The sequence below is a fragment of the Hibiscus syriacus genome, unplaced genomic scaffold (assembly GCF_006381635.1).
Source record: "Hibiscus syriacus cultivar Baekdansim isolate YM2019G1 unplaced genomic scaffold, ASM638163v2 tig00111708_pilon, whole genome shotgun sequence".
Classification (NCBI taxonomy): Eukaryota; Viridiplantae; Streptophyta; class Magnoliopsida; order Malvales; family Malvaceae; genus Hibiscus; species Hibiscus syriacus.
In genome coordinates, this window is record NW_024063159.1 from 2668741 (window position 1) to 2695463 (window position 26723).

Here is a 26723-nt window from a genome sequence, read left to right on the forward strand (position 1 = left end):
TCATGTTTTTAGATCTTTTTCTATATATAAAATAATTATATAATTTCAAGTTTCAACTAATTATTCTCTCATCATGTATATTTCATTTTCATAATTAATAAAACTTTCCTTAAAATAAACCAATAGAATTAGCACACCAGTGGTATACTGAAAACACCAGTTTTTTAGTGAAGGAACTTCAACCGGAAATTAACACTGTCGAGGATTTTAAGAGACCATGATAGTCGGTATTATTTCAATCTTAAACTGATATCAAACAGTTTAAATTTTGTCGTAATAAAAAAATTTGATGTATTTTGATCACTTCAGTATGTTTCATCTCATTTCAGTTAATAAATCATTAATTAATAATTTTACATTTATATTTATATGAATGTTTTTATATACTGATATATTGATACTAATAAATAACGTCTAAGAAAATATTTATAAATCGATAAATTTGAAAATATATCACTGATGTTAGAAGTCAATTTCGGTGGCCAACAATTGTTGAAAATTGACAGAAAGTTTGGCACCGAAAATTGAAGGTGAAATTGTTGAAAAAATATAGAGGGGATAATTGCACATTTAGTCCCTAAATTTTAAGATATTTATAAGATTAATCCTTAAGCTTCAACTATAAATACCCTAACTCATTTAGCTTTAAAATCATCCCAAATCATTCTAACTTTTTCCCAATACTAGAGAATTTATAGAGTTTCTTGAGAGTTGTTTTCTCCTTTTTATTAAGAGAGAATTGTCATTGTTTTTTCCTTGTTAGATCGAGAGAAGTTGTAATTTCTATTTTCTCATAGTGAAATTCTTCTACCATTACCCGTGGTATTTACCCTATATTATTTAGGGGTTTTCCACGTAAAAATTGTGTCTTATTTATCTTCATTTTTATTTTCTCAATTTATCAATTGCGATTTTGCTCTATCCGATAGTCATATTCTGCAACAATTGGTATCATAGCTAGATTTGAGTGTGTAATATCTACTTATTGTCTTTGTGGTTACCACAAAAAAGGTGGATCTCCAACATAAGAAAGTAAGAAGGTATTACCCATTCTTTGAAGATTCTAGAGAACTATTCACGATAGTGAAATAGTGGGAGCTATCCGTAATAGAAGCTATGACAACGAAATTTGATATTGAAAAATTCAATTGGAGAAATTTCTCATTGTGGAAATTGAAGATGAAGGCTATCCTAAGGAAAGACGGGTGTCTAGCAGTTATCAGTGAAAGACCGGTAGATTTCACAGATGACAACAAATGGATCGAAATAGACGGTAATGCTATGACAAACTTTCATCTAGCATTAGCAGATGAAGTATTGTCAAGCATCTAGAAGAAGAAGACAGCTAAGGAGATATGGATCATCTCACCAAGTTGTACGAGGCCAAATCGTTGCACAATAAAATTTTCCTTAAGAGGAAATTGTACACTCTCTGTATGCCAGAATCTACTTCAGTGACGGAGCACTTAAACACACTGAGCACTTTATTTTCTCAACTTACATCCTTAAGATGTACAATAGGAGAACAAGAACGTGCTAAACTTATACTTCAAAGTCTACCTGATTCGTATGATCAACTCATCATCAACTTGACAAACAGTAATGTCACCAGTCTAGTCTTCGATGACGTTGCAGCTGCTGTTCTACAAGAATAAAATCGACGCGAGAACAAGGAAGACAGACAAATAAATCTACAACAAGAAGAAACGTTGACAACGATGAGAGGGAGATCAACAGAACGTGACCAAAGCAACAGTCACAAACATGGTAGATCGAAGACGAGAAGCAAAAAGAATTTAAAGTGCTACAACTGTGGAAAGAATGGTCACTTGAAGAAGGGTTGTTGGAGTCTAAATAAAAACTTCAATCCACAAGGCAATACCGTAAACACTTCAGATGATGAAGATGCTCTATGTTGTGAAGCGTCAACCACCGTGGAAGGTAGAAAAGATTTACAATATATGGCTCATTGATTCAAGAGCAACATATGACCTCAAGAAGAGAATGATTTCATCATTATGAACCTGTCTCAGGAGGATCTGTGTATAGTTGCAATGATCATGCTTTAGAAATCATTGGCGTGGGAACCATCAAATTGAATATGTATGATGAAACAATTAAAGTTGTTTGAGATGTGCGGAACGTGAAAGGCCTGAAGAAAAATTTATTATCCTACGGATTGTTGGATAATAATGCAAGAAAGATTGAAACACAGAAATGAATCATGAAGGTGTTCTGTGGAGCGCTTGTGGTGATGAAAGGCGAAAAGATAACAGCAAACTTGTACATGCTGAAGGGAGAGACTTTGCTAGAAGCATAATCCTCTGTTGCCTTATGTAGTTCAGATTCTGCAATGTTATGGCATCAGAAACTTGGACACGTGTCAGAATAAGGAATGAAAGTCTTTATGGAGAAAAAGCTACTACCAGGCTTAACAAAGGTATCACTTACTTTGTGTGAGCATTGCATAACAAGTAAGCATCGCCGGTTGAAATTCAACACATCAAATTCTAGAGGCAAAAGTGTTCTAGAATTGGTTCACTCTGACATATGGAAAGCACCAGTTGCATCTCTAGGCGGAGCAAAATACTTTGTCTCATTTATTGATGACTACTCCAAGAGATGTTAGGTGAACCCTATTAAGAAGAAGTCAGACGTGTTTTCAACTTTTAAAAACTTCAAAGCGCGGGTGGAACTTGATTCTGAAAATAAGATCAAGTGTTTCATAACAGATAATGGAGGAGAATACACAAGTGAAGAATTTGACGACTTTTGCAGAAAAGAATGCATCAAAAGACAGTTCACAGTGGTGAACACTCCTCAACAAAATGGAGTGGCAGAGCGGATGAACAGAACCTTGTTAGAAAGAACAAGAGCAATATTGAGGGATACAGGCCTAACAAAATTATTTTGGGCAGAAGCAGTCAATACTGCCTATTATTTTGTGAATCGAGTTTCATCAACTGCAATAGAGCTAAAGACACCAATGGAGATGTGAACTGGTAAACTAGTTGATTATTCAAACCTCCATGTATTTAGAAGTATTGTGTACGTGATGTACAACTCCCAAGAAATTTTAAAGTTGGATCCAAAATCCAGGAAATGCAAATTCTTGGGGTATACTGATGGTGTGAAGGAGTATCGTTTGTGGGATCTCATTGCCCACAAAGTGATCATCAGCAGGGATGTTATCTTTGTAAAAGATAAACTACAAAGAAAATAAGATGATGATAGCGTTGAAAAGTTAGAGACGACACATATACATGTGGAAAATGAGGTTGAACAAGGAGATTCTTATAAAGCAGAACCAACACATGATGAACAAGAACCAGAGAGTTCTGAAGCTCCAACAACTCGTCAATCAAATTATGTGAGAAGACGTCCCATTTGACACTTAGATTATGTTATAGAAGGAAATGTTGCATACTACCTTTTAACATATGACGGTGAGCCATCAATATAACAGGAGGCAATAAACAACTCAGATGCTTCACTGTGGATGATGGCGATGCAAGAAGAAATTGAAGCCCTTTAAAAAAAATAATATATGGGACCTTGTGCCACTACCACAAGGAATGAAGCCAATTGATAACAAATGGGTCTTCAAAATCAAGCGAAATGGTGACAATCAAGTTGAGAGGTATCGTACAAGACTGGTGGTCAAAGGATATGCTCAAAAAGAAAGTATTGATTTCAATGAAATTTTTTCTCCTGTGGTTCGACTAACAACAGTTCGAGTAGTCTTGGCAATATTTGCTACATTGACCTTACATCTAGAGCAGCTAGATGTTAAAACAGCTTTTTTCATGGAAATCTTGAAGAAGTGATTTATATGCTCCAGCTTGAAGGTTTTGAAGAATAAAAAAAAAGAACTTGGTTTGCAGGTTAAAAAAATCTATGTACAGTCTAAAGCGGGTGCTGAGTTGTTTGTATAAGAGATTTGATTCCTTCATTATGTGCCTTGGATACAACAGACTTAATGCAGACCCTTGTGCTTATTTCAAGAGGTTTGGTAATAACGATTTTATTATATTGTTGTTGTATGTGGATGACATGTTGGTTGCAGGACCCAACAAAAATCATATTGAAGAATTGAAGGTACGACTGGCTAGGGAATTTGAAATGAATGACTTGGGATCAACAAATAAGATTCTAGGGATGCAAATTCACCGAGACAGAAGTAATAGGAAGATTTGGCTTTCACAAAAGAATTACTTGAAGAAAATATTGTCACGATTCAACATGCAAGATTGTAAGTCAATTTCTACCCCTCTTTCTATTAACTTCCAATTATCCTCCAGTATGAGTCCTAGCAGTGAACAAGAGAGGATGGAGATGTCTCGAGTGTCGTATGCATTGGCAGTGGGAAGTTTAATGTTCGCTATGATATGCACAAGACCAGACATTGCACAAGAAGTGAGAGTGGTTAGTCAGTACATGGCGAATCCAGGCAAAGAGCATTGAAATACAGTAAAGAGGATCCTGATATACATCAAATAGACCTCAAATATTGCATTATGTTACGGATGATCAAACTTATTAATCAATGGGTATGTAGATTCTGACTATGCAGGGGATTTGGAAAAAAACAAGTCTACTACAAGATATGTGTTCAAAATTGTTGGTGGAGCTGTAAGCTGAGTTTCAAAATTACAGTTAGTTGTGGCTACATCCACAACAGAGGCAGAATATGTAGCAACTACACAAGCCAGTAAAGAAGCAATTTGGTTGAAAATGCTATTGGAGGAGCTTGAGCACAATCAAGAGATGTCTCTTAGTTTTGTGACAGTCAAAGCGCCTTGCATCTAACAAGAAATCCAGCATTTCATTCAAGGACAAAACACATATGAGTTCAGTACCATTTCATTCGTGAAAATGTGGAAGAAGTGACGGTAGATATGCAGAAGATTCATACCAAAGACAACATAGAATATTTCACGTCGAAGGCAATCAATGCTGATAAATTTACTTGGTGTCGATCCACTTGTGGCATGTCAGAAACGTAAGCAACATGAAGGTACAAGGTAGAAAGAATGGTGCGAAGATACGATTGTTCCAATCAAATCTTCAAGTGGGAGATTGTTAGAAGTCAATTTCGGTGGCCAACAATTATTGAAAATTGGCAGGAAATTTGGCACAGAAAATTGAAGTTAAAATTATTGAAAAAATGAAAAGGGGATAATTACACATTTAGTCCCTAAACTTTAAGATATTTATAAGATTAGTCCTTAAGCTTTAACTATAAATACCTTAACCCATTTAGCTTCAAAATCATCTCAAATCATTCTAGCTTTCCCAATACTAGAGAATTTAGATAGTTTCTTGAGAGTTATTTTCTCCTTTTTATCAAGAGAGAATTGTCATTATTTCTCCTTGTTAGATCGAGAGAAGTTGTAATTTCTATTTTCTCATAGTGAAATTCTTCTACCATTGCCCGTGGTTTTTACCCTATATTATTTAGGGGTTTTCCACGTAAAATTTGTGTCTTCTTTATCTTCATTTTTATTTTCTTAAATTATCAATTGTGATTTTTCTCTATCCGATAGTCGTATTCCGCAACAACGGACACATGATTTTATGTTAAGGATAAGTTTATAATTTTTTGGGTAAAAAACATTATCGGAACACAAGGGAAACTTTTGCTTGGCAAAGGATGGTCGTGTGTATATATCGAGACATGTAGTTTTTGATGAGTTCGCTTTTCCGTTTGCTACGTGTAGTAATGTGAGTTCTTGTCCTGTCACTTCTATGTATTTTAATTCGGATATTTTATGGTACCTGGGGTTGTGGAATTGCTTCGTCGTTACCTGTGTAATGATCTTTGTTGTCTTCTACTGAAGGTGTTGATTCGGCACCTTTATTAATGGGTGCATTAGATTCAGTAGCTACAGGGCCTGGGGACATAGTTTGTTCTACTCCACTTGAGCACAATTGTGACAATGTGGCACCTTCATGCATGGGTGTTTTAGATCCTGCGCATGAGACTGTCGTTGCTCCTTAAATTTTTAGGCGGTTACATGAGGATATTATACAAGACGAGTCAGCACGAGATGGTACTTCATCACGTGATGATAGGCATGGGTTAGCACATGAGTTTGATGATGCTGGTCTCAATTAAATGCAAGGTAGGTCAGGGTAAGATGCAATTAATTCTCTTGGTGAGGGTGATGATATTACTTTTGTGGGTCATGAGGAGTCTCGGGTTCCTTCCTCGGTTTTATTGTTTGTGGTTCAAAATAGTCACCCTATGGTGACTTGTGGTAAGGTGGGTATTTTTAGGCCACGGGACCAACGTAGAGACTGAACTGACAATGATACGACTAACTCTTACTTCTCCTAAATGGAAACAAGCAATTTTGGAAGAGTATGATGCTCTCATCAAGAATGGGACGTGGAAGGTTGTTTCATTGCCAGAAAATCGTACTGCGATTGGTTGTAAGTGGTTATTTTGCATAAAGAAAAATATGGATGGTTATGTAGCTCGTTATAAGGCAAGGTTGGTGGCAAAGGGATTTGTTCAAGTCCCGAGTCATGATTTTTGTGATAAGTTTAGTCCGTTGTGAAAGCATCCACGGTTCATGTTGTGCTAGCCTTAACAGTTCAACATAATTAGAAGCTTCAACAAGTTGATGTTAATAACGTTTTCTTACTGGTGATTTGGTTGAGGATGTTTTTATGGTTCAACCATCTGGGTTTTAACAAGAGTTTGTCATAGGTGAACCTCTTGTGTGTAAACTTCAAAAGGCTCTCTAAGGGTTGAAACAGGCACCTCAAAGTTGGTACTCAAGTTGATGTGTCACTCTTTATTAAACGAGATAGTACCAAGTGTGTATATGTGCTTGTTTATGTTGATGACATTGTTATCACTGGTGATAGTGATGATATTGTTGAAATAGAAATTTGAAGTTTTTGACAAGTTTAAGCTGTGGAAAGATGAGATAGAGAACCAAACTGGAAGAAAGATCAAGTATTTAAGGACTGATAATGGAACAGAGTACACTGATTCAAAGTTTTTTAAATTCTATGAGGAGCTTGAGATTCAGATGCATTTTACAATGCACAAGACACTACATCAAAATGGTGTTACAGAAAGGATGAATGAAAGCACAAGATGCTTGAGACTGAATGTAGAGCTTCCTAGAAGCTTCTGGGCAGAGGTTGTGAGCATGGCATACCTTATTAACAGATCATCAAGGGCATCATTGGGTGGAAATGTTGCAGAATAGGTATAGACAGGTAATGCAGTTGATTTTGGTCACTTATGGATTTTTGGTTGTCCTGCTTATGTGCATGTACCTAGTAATAAGAGATCAAAATTTGATGCAAAGTCGAAGAAGTGCATCTTTCTGGGCTACAAGAAATGTGTCCAAAGTTACAAGTTTTGGGATCCGATTTTAAAGAAAGTAGTGATCAGTAAAGATGTTGTCTTTGATAAGCAGTTCATGTTGCAGTAGAACCAAGACAAGACACTGATGGATTTAGAACAATATCCAGTAGCAGCTGAGAGAGATAAAAGTTCTAATCCAACTTCTGGTGATTCTAATATAATTAATTTGCAGGATTATAATTTAGCCAGAGACAGAGAGAAACGCACGAATATAAAGGCTCCAGATAGATTGAGTTTTGAATATATGGTCTCATTTGCACTTCACATTAGTAGTGATCCAACTACTTTCCAAGGGGATATTACTAGTCAGGAGAAAGGGAAATAGATAGCTGCAATGGTTAAGGAGATGGAGTTTTTACAGAAAAATCATACATGTGAGTTGGTTCGACTTCCTGAGTGAAAGAATGCTATTGGTTGCAAATATGTGTATAAAAGGAAACCAGCAGTACAAGGAAAAAAAAGAGGAAAAGTTCAACGCTCGATTGGTAGCAAAAGGTTTTTCACAGTAGGAGGGAGTAGATTATGATGAAATATTTTCTCTTGTGGTTAGGCATACTTCAATCAGGGCATTAGTCGTATTAATAGCTACTTGAGATTTGTATTTGGAGCATATGGATGTTAAAATTGTATTTTTGAATGATGATTTAGAGGAGAAGATTTATATGCAGCGGCCAGAAGGGTTCACTCAACCTAGACATGAGCATTTGGTTTGTAGGTTGAAGAAATCCTTATATGGGTTGAAACAGTCTCCAAGACAATGGTATAAACTGTTCGAATCCTATATGATTAAGATTGGCTACAGAGATGTGAGTATGATTGTTGTGTTTATGTTAAGAGCCTTGATGATGGTTCTTTTATTTTTCTGTAATTGTATGTTGATGATATGTTGATTGTTGCAAAGAATATGCATGATGTTGTTGGCTTGAAAGCTTTATTGAGCCAGGAATTTGAAATGAAAGACTTAGGTGCTACAAAGAAAATTCTTGGAATGGATATTCACAGGGATAGAGGCTCAAGGAAACTGTGGTTATCTCAACAGGGTTATGTTGAGGAAGTGTTAGACAAGTTTGGGAATAGCAATGCAAAGCCAATAAGAACTACATTGGCAAATCATTTTAAGATAAATAGTGTCCTAAGACAGATAAGGAACTTGTAGACATGGCAAAGGTTTCATATGCCAGTGTTGTTGGTTGCTTGATGTATGCAATGGTATGTACTCGCTCTGATTTAGCTCATGCTGTTAGTCAAGTATGTAAATACATGTCTAAATCAGGTAGGCGACATTAGGAAGAAATCAAGTGGATTTTCAAGTATTTGAAGGGCAATGTAGGCAATGGAAATGTTTTTGGTAATCAGCAAGATAATCCTTTGGTATAGGATATGTGGATTCAAACTATGCAGATGATTTGGATCATAGAATATCTACAATTGGGTATGTTTTTACTCTTGGTAGAGGGCTTATATGTTGGAAGCCAATTGTTCGGTCTATTGTGGCATTATCTACAACTGAAATTGCAAAAGAATTTTTATGGCTTACTGGGCTAACAAAGGAATTGGGTATTCAGTAAGGTGGAGTTCAGTTGCATTGTAACAGCCAAAGTTCTATTCATTTGGCTAAGAATCAGATGTATCATGCTAGAACTAAGCATATTGGCGTAAGGTTTCACAAGATTAGAGAGTTGATTGCATCTGGAGAGATATTGTTACAGAAGGTTCATACTAGTGAGAATGCAGTTAATATGTTGACCAAGCTAGTTACTACTGACAAGTTCATGCATTGCTTGGACTTGTTAAATGTTTGTAGTTGCTAGAGAAACATGGTAGCCCAACCCACTTTGATGTTTGGTAAACTCTTGGTTTTCTATTTCATCTCCTAAGGGGCAGGATATTCACCAAGGTTGAGATTTGTTAGGTATGGCTCATATACCAGCTGGAGGACAGATGCTGGAGTGAAGTGAGCGAAGCGAACGGAGTGATCAACATATGTCCATTGGGAAAGTTTTGTTATAGTCTGTGGGCTAGGATTAAGTGGGTTGGGGATGCGAAGTCAAAACCTTTATGGTACGATACGGGGTTATTTTGGTAATTATATTGGGGCTGTTTTTATATTATGTAATTGTAATCTAATTGTTAATTATTGTTGTTAATAATAAGAAAAAAACTGCTCATCGCTCCCAAGGACGTAGGCACCTTGCCATACCTCGTTCAATCTTTTGTTCTTTTATTTTATTTATTGTTCGTTTATTTCCTGTGTTACTTACCTGATTTCCCAACACATAGCAGCTGGTAGTTTTTATATTAACATCAACTCGCCTACATGTGGTTTAGTTCGAACTTTATTATTTCTTATATTGCTCCGTAAACCATTACTCACGGATTATTTAGCAAACCGCAGCGTCCACTCTGCAGCCATTTCATCGTGTTTAGCTTTATCAGCCAAGTACAAGCAAGCAACACCGAAGAGGAGAGGAGTATCTGTTATACAAAAAGAACAGCCATATCTTCAGCATGATCATGGCATATTTTACACGAGCAAACTCATGATATTTGAAGCAGTTGCAGAATTGCAACTTCATTTTGGCTTTAGAGAGCTTAAAGATAACAATACTGTGAAGTGTTGAACACGAATCAGATACTGTTTGTTGCTACTTGTGCAAAAAGTTGCACCTACCTGTTAAGAAATGATAGACAAATTCAAGAGGTATTGGAGAACGTACAAGGGTCGGGGTTTGTGAAAATTGCTCTGACTGTCGTTAGAACCTTTGTAATCGTTAGGGCAGGGCTCTAACTATCCTTCAAGATGTCTAAACTAAGATTGCAAGCAGCATCGACATTGCAGTGATATATTCGAGTTATGAATACTACCTGAAAAAGAGACATGTAATCAAAAGGAATAAGGGAAAAAGTATGGAAGTAGTGCAAAAGAATTACATAATTTTCATAGAAAAGTAACTCAAAAGAAGCATCAAGCTTTATGTAGAATATAAGATATTTGTTTGGCGTTACACGTATCGAGTAAGACCACATACAGCTCTCATATATAAAGAGAACCTCATATGCTCATGAATCTTCTAGCCCTTTGTTTGAAGGTTTTTGAGACTTGGGAAAGTGCGGCACTATTTAGTTATAGTCAAAGGCTCAAAGCAAAGCTAGTGTGGATCCAGGTTTGTAAGCGGGAAACAAAGAAATTAGGATTTTTCAAGCCTAATTCTTTTATTGGCGCTTGTCGAACCCCCAACTATTTGAAATCTATACAGATATAACTAGAATACCATGCATATTATTGATTTAATCTCATTTCCAATTTACCATAGAGAAAACAAGGCTAATGTTAGTCAAAATCTATACTACCATATAGAATACCATGCATATTACAGATTTAATGAAATTTCAAGTACCTCCCACTTTCATAAAACATTCCATCACCCTCTCCTTCCAACATAACTAAAAATTTGAGCGGCAAGAGAAACAGCACGAGAGGAACAAGAAAAAAGATAAAAAAAAAACCGTAAATTATAAGTACTTGATCCAAAGAACAATATTAGACAACAAAAATATTGTTTAAGAATCTTCAACAATATGATTAATGAGAATACCTTGGGAGGTTTATAGGGATAATGACTTGGAAATGTTATGTCAAGGAAAAATATGCCACCTTGGTATGGTGTTCCTAGAAACGTGAACATTATGAAGTTTGTCAATATAAAGTTAACCTTTTTCATAGGACAATAACAAAAACAAACGACGACCAATTTGGGAAGCTAGAATTGAAACCAAATTAATTCAAACATGCATCTGTTACCGAAAAACACATTCACAAAACTTTTCAATTGTTTGTTTTCTCTAAAGGAATCTGTAATTTGTGTAAGGTTCAACTAATCTTCCCTTCAGCTTTTCATCCTTTCTCATTTTAAACAAGTAAGTTTCAATCTAACATTCAAATCCAAAGGTGTTGACGAAAACGGGTAAAGAAAACAAAAGAACACGAGAATTTTACGAGGTTCGGCAATGTGCTTACGTCCTCGGTGCCTAGGCGGCGCTAGAAGTTTTTATTCAATGATTTAATTTTTTAGGTCTAGGTTACATCTCTATTTATAATAGAAAATCCTGGTACATAATTACAAAATTAACCCTGTACCGTACCGCGGGGGCTGCGCCCCCGCACCCTCAACCCACATAATTCGTAACCCCACAACGAGACTTTCTTTGCAAGGACATTTGATGTTCACTTCGCTAACTCCATCTCCTGTCCTCTTTACTGGTATATTTATGAGCCATACCTAACAAAAGGAAAGTACTACAGAAGTAACAGAACAGTAAGTTCAAGCAGGAAACAAGAAAACACGTAAACTGAACAAAATCCAATTTCTAGAAAAGCAAGAATTTGGCCAGAGATTAGAAAAAAGAGATTTAACAAGCACCCATTTCTCAGGAAGGGGGAAAAGTTTGAAAAGAAAAAGGAAAGGGAGATAGAGAAGAAGAGTTGTAAACCAGGACCAATGATGGTGGCGATCCAATGGAAGAGATTATCACCGTTGGGGGCAGCAGAGCAATGGGGAGGAGGGTCCGCGTTGAGCTCCGACATCTCCCTTTGTATCCACTTCCTTGAAGCCGACACCGAGGTTGTTGAAACCCATGTTCCTCCGGCTGCTGTCGCATTTGTTGAAGACGAGGATGATCTTCCGCCTCCTATCATTTTTGTGATCTTCCCTCGGTCTTCTTTTTGCTGTAATAAAGGAAACATCTAATTTCTTCTTATATCTTTCACTCACTAACAAATTCCCTGCTGATCAGAACACAATCTGATTTCTCATAGTGCTTTCTCGTCGGATTAATTTAAATTGATGTTTATAAGCTGAAAAAACTAAAGAGATAAATTAACATTTAGTCATCAAATTTGATCTTTTAAAAAAAATAACCATCAAATTCTTTTATATTAATTTTAAAATTTGATAACCTTTTCAAGAGCTTTAAATTTTACTTAGTACTTAAAACATCGTTGTTATTCTTAGAGGTTATAGATTCGAACACCAGCAATTGTAGCAGGATAATTGAGTGTTCATTATCAAATAATTAAAAGTATTTAGAACATATACTACTTTGTAATCACCTTCAGTTTACTCAAAAAAAATTAACTTCAGTTTTCAAGCGTTTACAATAGTTGATAATTAAAATATTATATAAAATCTAAAATTATATTTTTTAAAATATTGATACCTCACAACATTAAAATGGCACATCATTCAATTTTAAAATCAAATTAAAATAAATTTATTAAACTAACCGAATGATAAAAATAAAGATTTTTCTCTCTATAAAGTTTCAAGTTCAAACAGTTGTATCTATGTAGTATATATCATTCATTGTTAAATACTTAAAAAATTAAACAAATATCACCTTATAATAAGATATATCTCATTCTATATTGAGTTAATATATTATTTGGCATAATATCAAAATGGATAAACTATTTGGATGATTACTTTTATTTTCAGTCTGACTGATTTTGATTACCGGTTCAAAAAGAGAGTGGTTTTAGTCTTTTATGTTATCGATTCGTTTGATTTTAGTCCCTCGACAATTAACTTATGTTAACCCCTTAACAAAAGTATTACGTGAGAATTAAAAAATTAAAAAAATCACATGTTGCATCTCTTATTATTATTGTTAGGGTAAAGTATAGTAATGGTCACTGAATATTTTTGAAGTTTGCATTTAGGTCCCCCAACTTTTAAAACTTGCAATACAATCCCCCAACATTTATTCCGTTTGCAATATGATCCCCCAACTTAAATCACTGTTAGAAAATTATGGTAAATTATATAAACGGTCATTGAACTTTTCAGGCACTTGAATTTAGGTCCCCAACTTTTAAAACTTGCAAAACAGTCATCAATTTCATTCTAAACCCCAATTTTCAAAGTAATTCAATTTCATTCTAAACCCTAAATTCCAAAATAATTCAATTAAATTTAATTATGTCAGATTTATTATTATTTAATTTCATCTTATTTCATGTGATACGTATTTTTTATATAAATATAATAGTATAATTCTTATCTGTTGAATAAATTTTTTAATTAAAAAAAGTAGTTAGGATATAGAAGAGGTTGAAAATAATTCGAATTTTAAATTTATAAAATGTTATTTTGACGTATAAATAAAAGTGTAAACTACTAGGTTGACAACTTAACTATCTAGCCCTTTTTACTTTTGTCATCGATCTTTTAAATTTATCAATCATACAACATGATTATTTAACTGTTTCAACTAAGCCACTAGTCGTTACCAATTGATACAAATGATGAAGTGGCAGTTAAAAGGAATTGACATTATTATACATTCAGTCTTTATTATTTATATAATCAATTTGGTCCTAAATTAAATAGAATTTAATAAATTAATCATTTAATTAGGATCTGACATGTGTTAACACATGATCATGACACGTGTCATTGGTGACACATGTCACCACCTAATTATTTATATATGCTATCAATTTGGTCCTAAATTAAATAAAATTTAATAAATTAATCATTTAACCATGATCTGACATGTGTTAACACATGATCATGATATATGTTATTGGTGACACATGTCACCACCTAATTAGAAGAAAATTAAGTTACAAAGAAGTAAAATTTGGGTCTTGGGCAAACTCAAACTTGAGTCACGCAAATGAAAGATACAGGGTGGAGCCACTAAGCTAACACCATCGTTTGTGTTAAGAGATATACAATAATACATATACTAATAGTATGACCAATGCCAGAAAAAAAAGAATATAATGGAAAATGGAAATAATGAGATTTGAACTCTGGCAAAAAATTTGAAAGCAATAAATGATGGGAAAATATTATATTTCTTTACAATAAAAATATTATATTTGATAAATTGTTTGATAGATTTAATATATTTTTAAATATTAGTTGATACAATATTTTAAAAGAATAAATTTAAAATTTATATATTTTAAACTAAATTTAATAATTATTTTTCATATTTATAATTCATGATTATATATATAATCTTAAGTTGAGTATTTCTAATATAATTAATAATTTTAATTTCTTATTAAAAATAAAATATTCAAAAATATAAATGATTCATACATTAATATGAATATATTTTTTTATTTATACATCTAAATATAAATATACATTTATATAAATATATTTTTATTCGTATATTGAAATATTTTGATTAAAATATAAACATATTTTAAATACTAGTTTATACAAGAAAAATAAAATATATCAAAAATATAAATGATTCATACATTTAAATATAAATTGAATCATTTATATTTTCTATACATCTATATTTAATAAGAAAATAAAATTATTAGGGGACTGTTTTGCAAGTTTTAAAAGTTGGGGACCTAAATTCAAGTGCCTGAAAAGTTCAATGACCGTTTATATAATTTACCCTAATTTTCTAACCGTGATTTAAGTTGGGGACTATATTGCAAACGGAATAAATGTTGGGAGACTGTATTGCAAGTTTTAAAAGTTGGGGGACTTAAATGCAAGCTTCAGAAATGTTCAGTGACCATTACTATACTTTACCCTTATTGTTATTATTATTATTCCGTTAAAGCTTAAAGAATCATTTACGAACGAGGGTAAAGATAAGTGGTGGTGTACTTTCTTTTTCTCGAATTTTTCATCTCTTCTCTCTGTATCTTAGTACCCTCGCTCTGTCTGATGTGTTGAATTAGTCCCTTTGTTGCACCACTGTCTGATGTGTATGACCCCGTTGGATTTGAAGGCAAAGACCAAGTTGACGGAATCATGCCGAGGCTACGGTGACGCGCTCGTGTCGACAAGTGAGAGGAGTGACGTTATAGATGTCGCGACCATAGGTGAAGAAGAAGACACACAACACATGCAGATTCTTTTTAGTTTTCTAATTGCAATTAAACACTTTTATTATTGGTTAACAGGAGTTGACAATTAAGAAACTAAGATCGAAGTGACAATGTAATGGACCAAAATCACTCTTCCTTAAATCGATGATAAAAAATGATAAGATCAAAAACATAAAAGATCATTCGTGTAATTTACCCATATTTTAATATAATAAAATACAAATTCGCATATCAACGTGGATAAATGCAAGGACCGATAAAGTTAAATTCAAATACCAAATAGGATATTAGGCTTAGCCCATACCGGTTCAAACCAACTACCAGTTCCAATTCAACCGGTACTAACATTAAATAAATATAATGTGAAGAAAACAAAATCAAAGTCTACTTATAATGTCCCTAAAAATTCATGGCTGGAAATTTCAGGCCTGCTTGCTGACTTCAGAACACATAATTGAAAGAGGAAGCAATAATGGTTAAGGATGAACAAGTGAATACCAACACGATCCGCGACAGATTAAAACAACAATCGGTTATCGCGGTGCATCGCTCACGGATTTTGCTGGATAATCATCTTCGGCCCTAACGAGGTTTCCGATGTTATAGCAAGATTATTAACAGACAAGCTGCTGAGATTATGAATCGAAACTTCGACATAGAAAGCTTTGGACTCTCTCCCATTGGACTTACTGGACCAAATGCTCCGGCAGGAAACAGCCCTCGGCCGGCACTCAAATCGGAACTGTTTCAAGAAAAGAAAAGGGTCATAATCCTGCATAAGGATTTGTTAAAATGGAACACCGTAAAAGGTTTTTGAACCTCACCTTCCCGTAAATATGCAGGACCTGTAACCTGCACAAGTTATTTACCAATGAAGTAATTAGCCGAAAATTACTATTAAAGTGACGAACAACTAATGCATTCGAACTAAAAAAGCAAAAAAGAAAATACAGGGCTAAAAATGATCATGAATGGTTAATCACGGCAAAGATTTCAATGCAGCTTCACACTCAGTTCCATGGCAAAATGTTGATGTATGAAGTCGAAGCGAGTAAATTCGGCTAAAAACGCGATGTGCTATGATAAATTTAATGGAAAGCTTCAAACTTTTTTATTGATAAGGTTTTCTACTCCAGAAAACCATTGGAGTTAATCTGATAGATACAGCATGGAACTATGGTACTAATGCAGTATCCTTCACCGACTCGGGTTTTCGAAGTTTTCACAATATATCTTTGTAGGAGCCTGAGTGAAACTTTAAACACAAGTAAAGAGTCACTTGCAAAAATAAGATATGCATACTTATAGCTTAAGCTGAGTTAAATTCTACTTTAAGTATCTTAAAAGATCAAAATTACAGAAAAAATTAATAAGATCAATAATTATGAGAAAACTTGTCATACTTACTTGGATCATTAGTGGTAATTGTGGCAGTGCCATCAAAATCACATGTCCCGCCAACTCTACGCATTTTTTGATAATAATCGTTGTAAGCATAAGATGCATGGTTCTTGATGCTATTCGGGAGATAACAGGGCTGTCCAGATTGTATAAAACTGCAATTGGCCTGACCTTGCCCACATGCCCAGTTAAGTCCATCCTGCAACTTATCTTCACTGGCGTCGTCTTTTGCCACACAGAAAACTCCAGTAGAATTTCCCGTAATCTGACTAGAACCACTCAAACTCAAAGGAAAAACAGCAGTGCCGTTCGTAGAGATCACCCCCCAGTTCTTCTCGGAGACAGGCCCCGGTCTCTTGTCTTCGTTAAACAATTCGTAAATGTATGTGTTGATGGGAATGTTCGGCCGGCTGGGCGGACCTGAATTATTAGAAACCCGACGGATCAAATTATTAATGAAGGTCCCAGCATTTTCCACTGTGGCATCAGATTCATTAGGTCCACCTTGTGAAGGCCATCCTGTTTCTGTGACAACGATAGGGATCCCGGAAAAGTTGAGAGCATCCATAGAATAATAGGTTGCATCAACCAGTGCATCAAACATGCTGTTATAGTGAAAGAGAGTGTTCGGGTCAACGATTTGTTTGACAGAGGGGAGAGGCTGGAAAAGTGCATAATCAAGTGGAAAAATGCCATTTCCATTAGTGTAACCATAATAGGGATATGCATTTAACATAAAATAGGAGTTAGTGTTCTTCAAAAACTGAAGAAGCTGGTATATTGTCGAGTTCGGCGAGGAATTAAAGGTGGCAGTAGAGGGAGGGAAAGGCTTGGGGATGATGTCCAAGGATTGGGGGCTGGAGACTTTAACATGAAAATTCAGATCGGAAGCAACAAGAGCTTTATGGAGGTTGTTCATAGCAGTAACTAAAACCGGCGCAACATGGGGGACTGAGGAAAGAATCTCACTGCCAACAGCAATGGCTGTAATGTTAGTTGCAGGGACATAGGAAGCAACATTCTTGTTGACCCAGGCTGCTGCTACTGATGCCGATTGTCCGATTCCTAGGACTTCCTGATTTGTCACACCGACTGTTACTTCAACCCCACTGCCGGCAAGGGCTTTCAGCATGTGAGAATCGGCATCATAAAGTCGTACATGAGTGATTTGATGGTCTCTGATAATGGAAACGACATCTGAAGCTGACGGCATGTTGGAAACATCTGTTCCAATGTTTACCCCAATGAATGCACCTATAAAGTCAATAATCTGCATCAGTAAGAACCGGCCAAAAACACTATGCCATGTTGTGGTTCATATTTTTTTAGCTTATAATTGTTTCAAGGATGATCTCCGGTACAGTAAATACCCGAACCATCAGTTGGTTTACTTCCTAAACACAAATATTAACAACACTCAATTAACTAACTGTCCTAGCTTTCAAATAGAATTTGGCATAAAAGATAAACGATCAATGAAAACTTCTAAATTACCTAGCACATTGGCAAACATGCCAATTAGAACCAGAAGCGAGCTTCCAAAACATCTGACAGGAATCATCTGATCATAAAAGAATTCCAACCTAAAGGAGCTGTCTCGTGCTGTTTACTCTCGGACGGAGCTTAGATGGTAATATTCTGCATCAGAAGTAAGAATCAGATATAGCAGCCAATAGCTAGCAAATGGTGAGAACCCACAGGAAAAAAGGAAAGCATAATAAACTCATAAAAACCATAATAAAATGCATACACACACACATATCTTATGCAAGGAAAATGCACACTGAGAAGATTAGTGAAACTAAACTTCCATAATCATTGCAAAATAGATACAACTACAAGTCAACTTCATCAACAACAGTTGTCCTATATGAAATCAAAAACTCTACTCTTGGGCACCTACTCTAAACAAAAATATCAAGAAGACAAATTTGATCATGCTAATGCTTGCCAGCCAATGAAGAGAAGAACAAATTCAGAAAATATTTGAGTTCCCGAAGTTGAAAAGCAGTGTTACATGTAATAACCATGTAGGCTACACCAAATTCAGCAACAGAAAGAAGAATTTATCAAAGTCATATGTGACCTTTCAAAGCACATTGTCAAGGAATGCACCTTCATGTATTACAGGGCAGGGAAAACAGACATCGACCACATTTTTTCAGGAACAAGATATCGACCTCTTTCGACTCCTTACAAATAAATAAGTAAAAACGTTACATAGCATTAATTAAGTGCATTAACGCTAAGTGAACATTCTGTACACATTATGTCAAGCGAAATCTTAGTATTAGCAAGAGTTATTAAGTCCAGACCAGACTTCCACAATGATTTTAAAACCTGTCCCGCTACTAATTTTGCTCATCAAGGCCAGTATTTTCATACGTATTGCACAGAAAAGAAAAAAAGAGAAACATTTATGAAGGGAAGCTAAGAAACTAAAATATCTAAAACACCCTTTCACATTCTGAGCATAAAAAAAGCCATTAAAGGCAAGCAACGCAACTGTGAAAGAAAAGTCTAGTTCCAAAATGCCCAGATGCAAAAGGGTCCCCGAAGTTGCATTTTTTAAACTACCGAGTAGCCAACTCCACTAAATAAAATCACCCAGATAAAGAAATCAAGAGAAGGAAGTTCTAAAGCATCTAATCCAAGTTCCCAAGCTGCAAACAAAGGAATTCTGGATAGAAAAAAACACACGCAGCTGTAAAGCTTCAGCTGAAAAACATAAAAGATCTCTCATTTACATTATTAAATACATTTTTCATGGTAATGAAAGAAAGAAGCATCAACTTACTTTTACAAGTAGGAGAAGAAAAACAGAACTTCAATAAGAAAGAAAGAAAAGAAAGGTGTTTGAGATGGAGAGTTAAGAAACCTGGGTGATGGCAGCTTGAGTTTTGTTTGATCTTTGAGGTTCTCAGTAGGCAGTGACTGTTTTTGAAACAAGAGGCTTTAGTGGTGCTTTGCAAGTCTTTGTTGTTTTCTGGGTATCTTTCTTGCAATTATTTATATGAAAATAGACAATTTTGGCACAAGAAGAATATAGAAGCAGCAGAATATTTGATTGGGAAGTGTATAGTAAATAAATGAACCATTAAATTTAATTAAATTTTAGACATAGGCATCGAGTTTGTCGCCGAGCGTCGTGTAATTTTCATTTAGCTAAAGGAAACTTTCAAAGGGAGGTTGTAAACAGCTGGGTTCGAGCACAACGAGACAAGGGTTTCTGTTTTTTTCTTGTCCAAACCAGGGTCTATCCATCCCTCGATCGGGCTAGATCGGAATTTTGATTAACCTCATTTAATTTGTTTAAATTATATTTTTCACTTGATATTTTATCTGATCTAAATTTAAGATGATTTCATTCTACTCGAATTGAGAATCAACATTTAATATATATTTGCATAAACTTTTTATTTTATTTGATAAAATAAGGATATAGTTGAAAAAAATAATATAAAAATATATATTATAATTATTCTTAAATATATAAAATATAAATATAATATTTTTAGATTACCGCAAATCATGTATTTTTCGTCTAAAAACATCAACCCAAACCTTCCCTAAATGTTTTTCCTGTTTAATTCAATTAAATCGAATGAAATTGAAATTTGATGGATTTGAATCTCATATAAATCTCTTTTCTTGACTAATCACTACTATCGTCGTGCTAAGTGAGCGACAAAATAAAACAGAGTATTCAATTTTTATGTTAATCATTTAAAAAATATATATATAATTAAATTTAATAAAATAATGTTTAGATCGAACAACATAACAATACTGAATTATAATATATTTTTATAATTTGAACCTTTTTTATTTTGGATTTGTGCGATCTTCCCTCCAAAAGTAATCCAAATTTTGATGGAGTTGTAAAAGCCTATGGAACGGAAACATTTCTCGTTCTTTTATATTTTAGGAACGTGAAAAAGTAACTTTTAAAAGTTGAAAAGAAATAACTAAATAATTTAATATCTCACTTTAATTTTATGTATCTTTTATGAAGTACTCAGTGATAAATACAGTAGATTAAACTAGAATAACACAAGTATTCTATCACGGCTTAATACAAAAATAAGTTATTAAATTTTACCTCAAAAAATTATTTGGTGTCTAAAATTTTTTTTATTAAAAATTAGTGTCTAAAGTTTTTTAGTTACAATTTTAAGTGTACACCGTTATTTCTTACAAAAAATATTTTTTTAATAATAAAATGTTTTAATGAAATTATAATTAAACTCTAAAAAATTAAAATATCTCATTTCAATCATGTTACCAACCGTCACCGACCCTCTCCGACCACCATCGTCATCCCCGAACGATCACCCACCCGTCACCCAAATCCCCTAAATCTCTAATATACAAATCCCTAAACCTTTAAAATCTTAATCTCCACGACTGAACGTCGGAAGAGCAACGACGAAACGACGACGAGGATGAGTTTTGAGCGGACTTACACGGTGTACTGAATGTTGGTGGTTGTGTGGCTTATTGACGTCGGGATCGGTCGAAATTGATAAAAACAACGACAGTAGCTTAAAATACGACAAAACCTTTGAATGTTTCTCTACGGCAAACGGTGACAGCTTACGGAGAAAGGTTAATGGGGGTTTGGTCGGGGGCGTCGTCGGTGTTAATGAAGGTGGTGGTGACGATCACGAATAGTCGACCGACGACCATGGAAAGGGAAAGGGAAAGGGAAAGGGAAAGGGAGAAGGGGGCTGAGCATGAGGGATTTGGGTTTTTTTAGAAAAAAATTAAAAAATATTTTTAGTTATTAAAATATTTTTTAAAATTACCATACATGTGTTAATTAACAGTCAAATTTAAAGGCCGTTACGATCCAACCACCTAAAAGTGCTATGATAAAAACGTTAGACACTTAATTTTAACAAAAAAATCTTTAAGCACTAAAATTTTTTTTAGGCAAAGTTTAGGTACTTGTTTTTGTATTAATCCTTCAATGTAGATTATTAAGGTACATGGTAAAATTATCAATAGAAAATAAGGATTTTAAATTTCAATTAAAAAAAGTAACATGTTGATCTTAGACAAGATTATATTTTATAATTTCAAATTTCATAACATAATTTTATTAAATTTCCTAAAGCAATTTAAATGGAGAAAAAATGAAAACCAATTTAACGAGGAAAAACTTTAAAAATAACTTGACCAATACTATTTTTTTATTAATTGACCAAAACTATTAAATTAGATATAATGTAAAAAAAATGTTATTAACGTTTGATTAAATAGTTAATTTAATTTTTATTCTTTTTTTTTGGAGATCTTTAGCCTGTAATAGTTTACTTTCGGATAAAAAAATTCATAATATTTGATTAAATAATCACTTTAACATTTATTCTTTTTTGTTTTGTATTTTGATCCCACTGTTTATTGTATGATTAAAAAACTCTATTTTAAAGTGTTAATCATTTATTAACTAATAATTTTCATATCAACCTTTGATCAAAAGAAATTAAAATATCGTAAGTTAAAAATAAATAATAAAGATGAAAATGACTATTTAAATAAATATAAAAAACATTTACATTATATGTAATTGATTAAATATTGTAAGACAGTGTGAAATGACACTGCATAATAATATGTTATTAAAATAGCCATAGCAAGTGGTGAAGGATGTGATTCTATGGACAGTGTTGGGTCAAAAAGTTATGAGACAAGATGGAGCAATCGGAGGAAAGGAAACGCAACAAATTTCAAAAGGTAACCTCAATTTATGTTATGATAATCCCAAAAAGGCATCCACTTTGTCCCTTATTTTTATATGTAATGAGATAAGGAGAAATAAGATAGTAGGCTGCCTTCAACATCAAGGTAAGAGTAATTTCCGTAGAAGATCTCTAAATTTTAAAATGTTCTCCGTAAGACTCGATCGTACGAATTCAAGATTAAAAACTTTGTGTTCTACCAAATTAGAGTAGTAATGGTGGGGAATTGAACAAAAACCGCATCTCTTTTGTCTGTATAGTCGGAATGCACGGACTGGAGATCCCATCCGTCAAAAAAGTCTCTTTTAAATCTCAATTGTTTCACACACAAATAAGATAAACTTTTCATTATAGACAACATTTCTTTTTCTTTTACAATATTCGAAAATAAAATCTTATTTAATCAATGCCCAAATCTTTCCCTTTATACCTTTTAGCTGGATAAATTACACCATCAGTCACAGCTCTATTACTTCTTTTCTTTATGGGTAAACTACAGAGTTGGTCAGGCTCACGTAATCATCTTTCTTTCTTTAATATAATCTTAAAGATTTGTTTAACGGTTGCAGTATTTGAAATGCAGTTCTTATTTAGGAAACTTTGAGATCGATGTTGGATGTAAGGTTTATCTCATCATCGGAGGAAAGGATATGGAAGATGCAAGACAAAGATTGAAGAAGGAAGAGTGTTCTTTATTCAACGATAGCTTTATAGAGTTTTTCCAGTTTGAGAATCATTCATTTTTTTTTATCAATTAGATTGTGGATATAGAGCTTTTCAAGTTTGTAAAGCAAAAACATGGGAAAAACTACGAAGCCTGTGGCTGGAGATATTTGCCATCCCACACTTGGGATGCAACAAGATTTAGCTGTTGAAATTGCCAAACATGTCCAAATCATTATCAACGTCGCAGCTGACACTGGATTCGATCAAAGGTTAGATCGTAAAACGAACATGGAAGATACGATGCTTATAACAAAGTAAAATGATTCTGCAGATATGATGTTGCTCTTCAAGTAAATGCAACGGGACTTTGCAATCTATTGAATTTTTACAGCAAGTGCAGAAATATCGAGCTCTTCGTGCATACTTCAACAAGTATGAAGTAAAAAAACATTTATTTTGTTATGTTTTCGACATCTAAACGTGGAACTTTGTTTGTCATGAGATATTTGCAGGCTCTGCTAAAAGATATTCAAGAGAAGGAAGATTCATGGAGGAAAAGGAATGTTTAATGGTGGTAGGAGAGTTAAAGGTCACCGAAGCAGTGGTTTAAAGATGACGGGGGAAATAAGTGTAAGAAAGAAAACATAGGAAAAAAAAGATAAATTGATATTTTATCTCTAAATTATTTTGGATTTATAAAAAAATCCATAATTAGTAATTTATTTAAAATTTAAGGGTTTAAATAAAAAATAAACTTTTTTTTACAAATGTGTCATGTCATCCAACTCATGACAACTAGAGTCTCGACGACCACATTCTAATTAAAACAAAAAAAAAGTGACAAATTTTTACTCAAGCGACCATACTTTTATAAAATTGAAATAAAGTAACCTACTATGTAGTTTACCCTTTTTTTTATTTTGGTTATCAAACTTCTTTTTTCAAAAACATTAGTAGCATTACGTTTTTTTCCTGATTAAAGTGATATTGACAATTGGGAAATAAAAACACATGACAAAGCATTGATGTTGTAAAGACGCCCACCGCTGTCGTTCGCCCATCCCCTGCTTCATTCATCCACAATAAGCTAATAATACCTGCGTAATTCACAAGTACGATAAAAAAAAAGGGGGGTCACCAACTAATTGTGGACAAAACATCTCTTCAATTTCAGTACTAGATTACTAGTTAAAATAGGGTCTTAATAAAGAATATCTCAGGAGCATTAACTCCATAATGACAGTACCAGTTGGACACTCAAAACCACGAAATTATCCTAACAAATTTTAGTTTAAACATCAGCCTACATCAAATACACCAAACCATACAAAAGATGGCAGGACATATATCATTGACTGGGAGTCCTTTCCCCATTTAGGTCCCTCTTGTACTCCTCCAGGCATGGACTCCGGCTCCTGCTTCTGAATGGGCTTCCAACTTCTCGTGGTGGGCGGCTTCTGCTCTGTCTTGGGCTACGGCTCCTTCCCTGGCTTGGGCCTTGACCCCTGTCTAGACTCCGGCTCCTTGAGCCATTGTATGGTGGGGGAGAACGTGAATACCTCACTCGGCTGTGGCGCCTTTCTTGGGGTGAAACAGATCTGCATAGAGCAAACATCCAGAGAATTATATTGACTTTAAGAAACATGGCATAAACATATGAAAAAAGAGAATATTAGACCTGAGGAAGAAACAAATCTACTACCTTGAGTAATGCCTATCTTTAGGAGGGGAATAATCATGACATCGAGATCTGTATCTTCCATGACAAGGCGAAAAGCGAGAATAACGAGGTGAATGAGAGTATGGAGGAGGGGACCTTCTCCTTTCACGATATCGACATTGAAAGTTGAGAAACAAGCAGAAAGCATAACAATTTTACTAGAACGTGTAAAGCAAATCCAAATTTTACTAGGAAATTTCTTTGTTGCATGGGATTTATGGATATGTTTAGCAGCACAAATTTTACACAACACACAAAACAAAGAAAATTGAAGTTACTAGACACGCATTATCCGACCTCTACTAACATCGATGTACCGTAAACATTGTGTCCCAAATACATGCAGATAACCTACATACATATAAAAAATGCTCCTTCAAAATACCAAAGGAATCTCAACAGGTCCATTTTATTATGCATCATCTACGCCAAGGAAGTTGGGAATTTTAAATGAATTAAATTGTTCCTACATTTCTTTCAATTATTATAAGATATCAAAAAAAAAAAAAACTCGACCACTTATGAGGCCAGGACTATAAATATACTGGAAAGCATACCTTGCTCGCTCTCTGTACCTCATTTCAGTAGGTTTCTTCCTCTTTTCTTCAGCAAAGACAACGGTCAACTCTCGACCAAGAAGAACCTGCCCATCCATCTGGTATTTGGCTTCAGCAGCATCAGCAGGATCGACATATTGGACAAAAACAAAACCTCGAGGTTCCCTGAAGAATTACATCAAAGTGTCACAGCAATGCAACAGCAGAAAATAAAATCTAACAAGAACCATACCGTCCTATAACCTTTTCAAAAGATATTTCCAACATAATCCCCATTAATATGGAAGATCATCATAAGCATGAAAAGGCAAGCATTGCCTGCTAACCTTGCAAGTATCAGTTTAAAGATCACATGAAATTCTTCAAGACTTGGAACAGCTTCAAAATTTAATCAAACCAACTTTCTTCCAATCGTCACTATCATTAACATCATCTTCAAAAGAACTCTAATTACTTGCTTGGTGTCTTCAAAACTCTAGTTTCACTGTTAAACCTCAACAACTTCAATTAACAAACCCAATTTGTGATTACAAAAGAGAATACTTAAAGAACTGCCCCAACATCAAAATGGATATTCAGATGAAGGAGCAGTTATTGGTAAAAGCAAAGAGAGAAAAAGATGGGTTTTTAAAACTTTGCTAGAACCATTAAAATTAGAGACAAGAAATTTGAAGAACCGTAAATTTCTCAATATACAATCTACTTGGAACATGGAAGTTATGAATTTTTTATACCAAAAGAAATCATAAAAATGTACAAATTACGCACTAGAATTTATGTGGTTCCAAAAAGAATGAAATGTCACCAAACATGGCTGATGATTGTTGAAGTATGTTGAAGCTGCAGGCTGGGTTACTTGTGCATGGCTGATGCATGACTAAATGATCGGTTCACACGTGCATGGTTGTTATTAAACGCCATAGCAACTATGTTCTATTAGGCTGTTAGTTAGTTTGCATTTCTGTTAGAAGAGGCAGTTAGAGTTCTTGCTAATGTGCTTGAAATCTTGGAAACTATATAAGGCATGTAAGGGTGATGACTAAATGATAAGAAAGAAAGCATTTCTTCTACTTCCTATTGTTCATACTTAAAACACGAGCTCCAAGCTCTTTCAATATGGTATCATTCGCTACTACATCCTAGGATGCGTTTTCGTTGTCCGTTCTTCTCAATGGATCAAAGTTTATCTTCTACAGCCACTTCATTGGAGTTCTCTTCAAGAAACACAAAAGTATTCACCAACAAAAGGGTGAACATGGTTATCGATGAAATGAAGTTATATCTTTGGAAACAGCAGGTGCTACTCACTGTAAGGAGCCACCGTCTCGAGCGAATGTTGAATGGCACAATGCTGCCACCTCCAGAAACGATTATTGGT

General features: G+C 34.4%; 2 protein-coding genes and 1 pseudogene across 7 annotated transcripts; all 3 read right to left on the reverse strand.

Annotated features, from left to right (window-relative positions):
- Nucleotides 1-9668: 9668 nt before the first annotated feature.
- LOC120168009 lies at nucleotides 9669-12274 on the reverse strand (annotated as a pseudogene).
- Nucleotides 12275-15630: 3356 nt separating this feature from the next.
- Nucleotides 15631-19700, reverse strand: LOC120167919 (glucan endo-1,3-beta-glucosidase 4-like). 6 transcript variants are annotated; one of them, XM_039176804.1, is made up of 6 exons: nucleotides 19537-19700; nucleotides 19307-19376; nucleotides 18153-18299; nucleotides 16665-17912; nucleotides 16082-16109; nucleotides 15631-15999 (listed from the first exon to the last, which is right to left on the reverse strand). In XM_039176804.1, exons 3-6 carry the CDS (start codon nucleotides 18217-18219, stop codon nucleotides 15858-15860), a joined length of 1485 nt encoding a protein of 494 aa, XP_039032735.1. In that variant the 5' UTR covers nucleotides 18220-18299; nucleotides 19307-19376; nucleotides 19537-19700; the 3' UTR covers nucleotides 15631-15857. The 6 variants fall into 6 exon arrangements, with proteins under 6 accessions (XP_039032735.1, XP_039032733.1, XP_039032734.1 ...); XM_039176802.1 differs by lacking the exon at nucleotides 19307-19376 and having other exon boundaries at nucleotides 18153-18296; XM_039176803.1 differs by lacking the exons at nucleotides 19307-19376; nucleotides 19537-19700 and adding an exon at nucleotides 18745-18876 and having other exon boundaries at nucleotides 18153-18296.
- A 4506-nt stretch (nucleotides 19701-24206) lies between these two features.
- LOC120168080 (serine/arginine-rich SC35-like splicing factor SCL30A) lies at nucleotides 24207-26266 on the reverse strand. Its single transcript, XM_039176915.1, has 7 exons — nucleotides 26242-26266; nucleotides 25672-25723; nucleotides 25346-25510; nucleotides 25085-25087; nucleotides 24771-24908; nucleotides 24341-24666; nucleotides 24207-24302 (listed from the first exon to the last, which is right to left on the reverse strand). Exons 1-6 carry the CDS (start codon nucleotides 26264-26266, stop codon nucleotides 24417-24419), a joined length of 633 nt encoding a protein of 210 aa, XP_039032846.1. The 3' UTR covers nucleotides 24207-24302; nucleotides 24341-24416.
- Nucleotides 26267-26723: the final 457 nt, after the last annotated feature.

What these genes read in the sequence shown, in the direction of transcription:
- LOC120167919 (XM_039176802.1), bottom strand. Translation starts at nt 18,219, where the DNA reads ATGATTCCTGTCAGATGTTTTGGAAGCTCGCTTCTGGTTCTAATTGGC. An exon ending in CATGTTTGCCAATGTGCTAG is followed by an intron (nt 17,913 to 18,152) that starts GTAATTTAGAAG and finishes TTGACTTTATAG; the next exon opens with GTGCATTCATTGGGGTAAAC. An exon ending in TCCTGCATATTTACGGGAAG is followed by an intron (nt 16,000 to 16,081) that starts GTGAGGTTCAAA and finishes TTCTTGAAACAG; the next exon opens with TTCCGATTTGAGTGCCGGCC.
- LOC120168080 (XM_039176915.1), bottom strand. Translation starts at nt 26,266, where the DNA reads ATGGCGTTTAATAACAACCATGCAC. An exon ending in TTTAAACTGATACTTGCAAG is followed by an intron (nt 25,511 to 25,671) that starts GTTAGCAGGCAA and finishes GTAATTCTTCAG; the next exon opens with GGAACCTCGAGGTTTTGTTT. An exon ending in AAAGATAGGCATTACTCAAG is followed by an intron (nt 24,667 to 24,770) that starts GTAGTAGATTTG and finishes TGCTCTATGCAG; the next exon opens with ATCTGTTTCACCCCAAGAAA.